At 45.9% G+C, this 7301-nt stretch overlaps 1 protein-coding gene across 2 annotated transcripts in view; it reads right to left on the bottom strand.

Moving 5' to 3' along the window:
• Window positions 1-7008, bottom strand: part of Mamdc2 (MAM domain containing 2) — a 158149-nt gene extending 151141 nt beyond the window's left edge. The window contains exons 1-2 of one of the 2 annotated variants that reach the window (XM_076918529.1): window positions 6569-7008; window positions 6119-6232 (exon numbers count right to left, since the gene is read on the bottom strand). In XM_076918529.1, coding sequence (XP_076774644.1) covers window positions 6119-6232; window positions 6569-6953 — 499 coding nt within the window. In that variant the 5' untranslated portion in view covers window positions 6954-7008. The remainder of the gene's footprint in view (window positions 1-6118; window positions 6233-6568) is intronic. The other variant, XM_034521089.2, reaches the window with a different exon arrangement.
• Window positions 7009-7301: the final 293 nt, after the last annotated feature.

Here is a 7301-nt window from a genome sequence, read left to right on the forward strand (position 1 = left end):
CTATCCCATAAGCCAGCCAGGCAGAAGCTGTCAGGGCTAAACCCCCAGATCAGGAAAGACATCTCCTAAACAAGCTGAAAGACGGGAAGGCCAAGGTTAGGGGCCTGGCTGGAGCTAAGGGGTGAGCATCAGTGCAGCTGGGAGTCTCAAGGCTACCGGTACCCACACCGCCAGTTACAAGAAGCAGTTAAGGTTGAGGTCCCAGCTCTGTGAGACAGATAAATGGAGAACAGGCTGGCGTGGGTGGAGGAATAAGGACGGAGAGAAAATGATGTAATGAAAAAACCCTGTGAGCTGCTGAATGAAACTACAGACTAAGAGATGCCATCTCATTTTATTACACACATGTATGTATATCTTCTAGGCACACATGTTAGATGAAGCCCATAAAGGTTTAACATAGAAGAAATGATAAGAAAGTTAACCCTCTGACTATAATGAAAAGCAAATGGCAAAGCTAAAAGCAAAACACAGTTACAGTGCCCTTCATATCCTCCATACTCGGCAGCTGTATTGGAAGGTTAAACCAGAAGAAGGAATGTTAATCTATAATGTATATGATCTTGCTAAGATAAAATCTGGTATTTAGTGTGAGGATCAGGTTCTGTGAATCAGACAGTTATCCCTATGTGTTAGTGTGTCAGTGTGAATAATCTTCACAAAAATCTTACAAGGCAGGTATCTTTATTACTCCTATTTTATTTATTTTTTTCATTTTATTTTATGTGTGGGTATTTTGCTTGCATGTATGTCTGTGCGTCATATGTGTGCAGTGCCTGTGGAGGTCAGAAGAGGGCATCAGATCTCCTGGAATTGCAGTTATAGATGGTTGTGAACTGCCATGTGGGTGCTAGGAATTGAACCCAGAGACTGGAAAATCATCCAGTGCTCTTAGCCACTGAAGCATCTCTCCAGCTCCTTCATAGCTCTTATGAGGCCTACAGGAAAAAAAAATAACCATGACTTCTGTGCAGAATAGTTTTATGTCTACTTGACACAAGCTAAAGTCATCCGGGAGGAAGGAAACTTCAATTAAGAAAATGTCTTTATAACACCAGGCTACAGGCAAGCTTGTAGAGCATTTTCTTAATTAGTGATTGATGTGAGAGGGCCCAGCCCATTGTAGGTAGTTCCATCCCTGGGCTGGTAGTCCTGGGTCCTATAAGAAAGCAGGCTAAGCAAGCCACTAGGTAGCATTCCTCCATGGCCTCTGACTCAGCTCCTGCCTCCAGATTCCTACCTTGCTTGAGTTCCTGTCCTGACTTCCTCTAGTAATGAACTGTGATCAGGAAATATAAGCCAAATAAACCCTTTCCTCCTCAAGTTCCTCTTGGTTATAGTGTTTGGTCATAACTAACCATGGCAGCCATAGAAGCCCTAACTAAGACAACTACACCTGAAGGAACAGTTCCTGGTTCTAATACAAGCTAGCCATCTAGGCTTCTAACAACCTGTTCAAGCTGTTTCTTACAAAAAGGAACTGACTTTGAAGGTGAAGGGGAAATAGTAGAACACATAAAAAGGCACAATGCCATTTTCATGGTCAGATGCTCAATTCAACCAGTCAACTATGTATTGAGTTCCAACTATGAGCCAAGATCTTTCCTCTATACTGAAGACAACATGTAGGTCTTACAAATTAGACAGAATATATCTATACCTATACCCATACCTATACACATACACATATGCATGCATACATGCATACATATATGCCATCAAATCTAGTTCTTTGTGGGTCTGAGAGGCCCCATACACTACATTTGGGAATCTGTGCTTTTCCACATGTTAAACATACAGCTAGATCTCTGATGAAGTGTTATCAACAGTACGAGGCTTGGAAGCCAGGGTTCAGCAGAAAGAGACTATTTACCAGCTATGTAGAGAAAAATGGTATTGATCAGGTGAGACAGGTTCCCCAGGATTGCCATGAAACTTGTACCCAACTATGAATGTCGGCCTGTCTGGGCTAGAGTGGAAAAACAGATAGCCTACAATGGACCTCTGAGGTCCAGCTCTTACACCATATGCAGAGACTGAGCAGGGCCCAAGCTGCTCAGGCCCAGAGCACAAGGTCATGCTCAAACAGGCAGCGGGAGCATCAGGGTAATTTCAAAGAGTTTCATCTGCTGCAGCAGAAACAACTTAGCCAAATTTCTGCAGGCAGTATCTTTTTGAGAGGTACCGAGGGAACATTGTAGACTTGTCCTGGGTTTCTGTCTCTATCCAGCAGGGGTTTGAGTGAGTGGAGCTTCTGCTGGGAAAGTTCCACAAAACAGCAGAGGTAACACAGGACCAATGGGGACAAAAGCTTCCTTAACAACTTGGTACTGTCTAGATCAGATGCTACAGTAGTCTTCCAGGGTTGGCACAGTAAAAGAGAGAATGACTTTCTCTTCCATAAAGTCTCTTTGGGATCTTTGCCAGATTTCAGGTCCAGCTGGGTCTCAAGAAGAATCAGGCAGGATTTACCACTATTAATAATAACTGGCAAATGACTGTGTGCAGAACTGAAACTCAGATGGCCAATGAGGAGTATTCTTAAAAGATATGGACAGAGTTTGGGTGTAGTTTGGGGGGGTGCCAGAAAGTGATGTATGCAAATCATTACAATGAGATAATAGTACACCCTACCATGTCCCCACCCCACCTCTGGTTATTCTCTCTCAGCTTCCATATTGCTGTTCATGCTGAGGAACAAAAGAGACACATCTTTTTCTTGTATTGGGAAATTTCTCTCTCCTTGGACACTATCAAAGACGCACAAAGTAGATCTTCCTCGTAAATGCATTGAGTTTCTTCTTTACCTTTAACCAGAATCAGCCCCACATCTACCTTCTTCTCCTAAGTAAAAGAATAGTACCTAAGTTTAGTTTCTTCTCTCTCCCAGCATTCAGCTAACAGCTTTTCAGACAGGGGAGGTTACGATACTAAACCAAAACTGAGAGCACAGCTCACTCAATTACTAATCTGAATTGTGATGAGGCCAACTGTCTGGTCTTTAAGGATCCCAGCCCAATGGCTTCTGCTCTGACAGCTGTCAGGGAGAAAGAAGAAGAGATAGTCTCAATTTTTGCTGAAGGATTGTTGTTCAAAAGGGATCCAATAGTCTCTGAATGATAAATGAATAAAGGTGATTTCGTTAAAGATAAATGAATGCAGAAGTTTTTATAGTTTAAAATGTGTCTCTTATTTTCTAATATTGAATTCAAACCTAAGATTTCAGAGCAAGTTCCAGTTTGTATTTGACATAATGTCACCTCCTTAGATAAGTAGAAAAATTAATTATATATATATATATATATATATATATATATATATATATATATACACACACACACATTCACACATACACATATAAAATGACTATGAAGGTAGTCAAAAATGTGTAGAAATCTGGCAGTCAGATAAACCAAGAAATTGGCCTCAGATAGTTTTACAGAGCAGGGGAGTGATTCTGTGGCTTAGGGTGTTTGTCAGCCATTCCCAGACCCGCCTTTAGGAAATTCTAATTTACAAACTGATTTCTGGAATTCACTCTTCACTGGACATTGACATTGCTCGTTCCACTGTAGGTTAACCTACTGACCGAGGACATATAGGAAGTTCTATTGGTGTTGCAAGGACTTGTGGGTAAAAGTCTGTGACATTCACAGCTTTCTTGGTGAATGCAGCCCACAGAAGTGTCTGGAATCTGTTTCAAAGACTTTCTGCAATAAAGCGCAGGTTTTCAGATAGCTTCCCAAATTTTATTGTTTTAATTTCCCAATCTGGAGTAAGGGGAATTCTCAGTGATCACTTTGTAGCAGGCAAGTACAGCAGCTGGCACACATCTGCCTTGCTGCCCCAGAGTCTGCAATGGACAGTTGTGTCCAAGTTTCAGCCGTTGAGACTTGGACCCAACTTGTCTGCTCTGCCCTGGAGTCCTCAGGACAGGATGAATTAATGTCCTCCAGCCAAGCCAGAGGTCCTAGCCTCCAGCCAGAAAGTACTGGCTACATGAAAGAAATCTCAAGACCCACAGTGCATTTATTTATGTGATTAAAGTCTAATCACCTTTTCCTTAAGCGTCTTCCTGTTTTCCCTGGAGGGGGCTGTTTAACGGTCACCTTGGTGTAGAGATGCCAGCTCTGTGCAGTGCTTCCTGCCAGCCTGAGAGGCCCTTGTGCTCAGCAGGCAGCAGCATGCTCACCCAGGATTTTGGATGAAAGGCAATTTTGATCTGACAGGAGGCCATAGAGAGCACTTAAGATCTCAGAGTCCTGGTTGTGAGAGAGATAGCCATTTCTTTTTTTTTTCTAGGGCCACAGAAGCTTGAGACAAATGAGCTTAGGACACAAAATTCAGGGATCTGTTTGCTATCAGGTGAATGGTTCATTTTGATCCTGGTCTTACTTGGGGCTAATGACATAGGTATGGGTATTAAGTGTGTGTGTGTGTGTGTGTGTGTCTGTGTGTGTCTGTGTCTCTGTGTGTGTCTGTGTGTAGGGGGTTAGGTGTGTGTGGGGGGGTTAGATGTGTGTGTGGGGTACATGTGTGTGTGTGTGTGTGTGTCTACACTGTGGTAGTCTAGAATTCTCAAGGTGTGGCTCCCAGATCAGTAGAAACAGCAGCAGTTCCAGTATCTTGGAACTTGTGAGAAATTCTCAGGCCCCTATCCAGACCACTGAATCATACTCTTAAGAAGAGATAGGAAACTGTTGGAACATTTCCACCAGGTCATCCTGATGTCTTCTCCAAGAAACTCTGAGAAGCCTTGCAAACTAGAGAATAATACTCCCAAAGCCACTGCCATAACATAGGTAGAGCCATCTTTCAAAATTTTTCAAACTCAATCAGAACAGAGAATAGAATGGGGGAAGGGGTGACAAGCTCAAACTCTTCTCTAAAGCAAGGCAGGGACCCCTTAAACAGCAAGTGTGTTTTTCTCACACAAACCTAAATAAACTCCACTCAAGACCTGGCAAGTGTTGGAGACAAAGACGATTATTGATTATCTTCTTTCGGGTTTCTTTCCCTAGCTATGGTTCAGTATTGGTTGCTCAGTCGACATGTGATTAGTTGAAGGCTTAGATTCTCATATGAATGCTCTATCATCAGCCACCTGTGGGGTCAGGAAAGCTCACATAGGCAAGGCTCCCAAAGAAACGTGGGCAGGAAGGACTGTGGTGACTGGCCTCACATCCTAAGCAAGGGTCCAGTTCCAGGGAGCCGGGCCAGATGACTTGAACTCGAGGATACCTGAGTTGGGAGAAAGCTCAACAAGCTCCCTTTCTACAGCAGCTTGTCTTTTAAAGGAGTCTACTCCAAGCCCAAAACTATGGTCCAAAACAAGTTTCAAAATGATGGAGATAAGAATGCAGAAAGGAAAGGGGAGGAACACCGGTGCTTGTTACTGGAATTTGTTTTGTTTTGTTTCTTACTGTAACAATGAAGGGTAAGAAGAAACACCACAGACTCCTTTTCATTTAAGCGTTGTCATCAGAACCCCAACTGTGCAGAGTAACGTGACTGTGACCAACTGGCAACTGGCCTAGCCCAGTGGCTTCAGGCACTCCGGTGATGGAGTTAACTCTTTTGTCCAGTGCTGAATTAGATACTGGAGTTAACTCTTTTGTCCAGTGCTGAATTAGATACTGGACGGGAAAGGATGGATCACAAGAAAAACTGCTGTGGGGTGGACCTAAGTGAGAGGTGTTAGCACAGAGGATTGTCACAACAGTGTGGAAACATTTTTGCAAAGCTTCCTGCGAGCTAGTCAAATTGACACTTTCAGCTCAGGCAAGTGGCTGCTGAGGACGAGCAAGGCTATCAGCCTGCAGGGGGCACAAGGGTAGGGGGTAACAATCATTAACAGAATCCCCCTTTGTCCTTCTCAATAGGGTGTACTGGGGTTAGGAGCGCATGCTCAGAGCCAGGTACACAGCTGTTTTTCCCCGCCCCCTCCCCCGTAGTTTCCCTGGCCACTCTGCTGCAGGAGAGTTGGAAGGAGGCTTCATGACTCACACTTTTCCTCCCAAAGGGAACCAACTCCAAGATAACTTTACTTCCGGGGGCTTGGGGGAAACAAGACGTGAAGAAAGTTCACCCCGAGCACCTTTCTATAGAGTCCTCTTACCTTCCTCATTTAGAATCCAAGGCAGAAACGCAAACACCGAGTCAAAGCCACACGTGTCCTCTTCAAAGGCACAGGAGCCAGCGGGCAGGTCTAGGGCATCGGCAAGCTGCAAGGCTGCGGGCACAAAGGGACTTTCAGTTTGGGTTTCTGCCTGGCAATATTGCACCAGCCCTGGGGACTAACTACCTGGTGAAGTTAGGGGAGTCATGTGGGAAAGAGAAAGAAGGATGCACGACCTCCCTCATCACTCCTGGGACCCTCCTCTGCACAACTCCACACCCACCCCCATCCCAGGCTTGACCAGGGAGAGCAGGGAGCTTAATGGCTGAGAATGATCCAGAAGAGCCGTTGGATGGCGGAGCGGACACCGAGAGCCCCACCCTGACAGCCCAAGTAGGAGCGAGTTTCTAGGACGCCCGCCCTCCCCTGGGGTATCCCGTTGGTTCTTACCTTGCACTACCAGCAGGACTCCCTCTAGCAGCATAGTTGAACTTTCAGGCAGGAGGATCCGAGAGAGCTGCTGGCTGCTGAAGCCCGCTGCTCCTAGGGAAGGGAGGGTGCTAGGCAAGGAGCTGGGGACCTGCTGAAGATGCCACAGGCTGCTCAAATTCGTCCCAGGAGCTGCAAGCCAAGGCGCTTGTGTGCAGAGCGCGCTGCACAGGGCTGCAGCACCCGGCCACTCGTAGCCCAGTTGGGCCCAGGACGACCTCCGGACTGGACAGGGAGGAGACAACTGCACACTTGGGAAGGGCCAGCCAGCACTTGGGGAAGAGGAGAGGGCAGCAAGCGGTGCAGTCGTCCAGAATTTTAAAGCTGGGGACCAGACCTCTTGCATACACTTGGAAGGGGCAGTCCCTCTGCTGGGTTGCGACCAGAGGCTCCCGCCCCGCCCATCCTCGGTGGGAAACAGCTTATTTCAGGGGACAGCCTACCCTGCATGTAGATTGTAAATCTCTCGGGGGGGGGGGGCAGGAGGAAGGGAGGTTGACCCTAATTTTAACCACCTTTCCTCAGAATGGAAAGGAATGGAATTCTCTTAGGGCTTTCTAGAGGAAATTTTGGATATGGTGAGCGTGGGATAAGTTTTAATTCTCAGGGCATTCAGAACTAATGACCTAGTGTTGCTAACCCTGGAATAGTTCCCCCCCCCCCTCATTTTAGCCAGAAGAATGTCTGGCATGCT

This window comes from Arvicanthis niloticus, chromosome 1 (assembly GCF_011762505.2).
Source record: "Arvicanthis niloticus isolate mArvNil1 chromosome 1, mArvNil1.pat.X, whole genome shotgun sequence".
Classification (NCBI taxonomy): Eukaryota; Metazoa; Chordata; class Mammalia; order Rodentia; family Muridae; genus Arvicanthis; species Arvicanthis niloticus.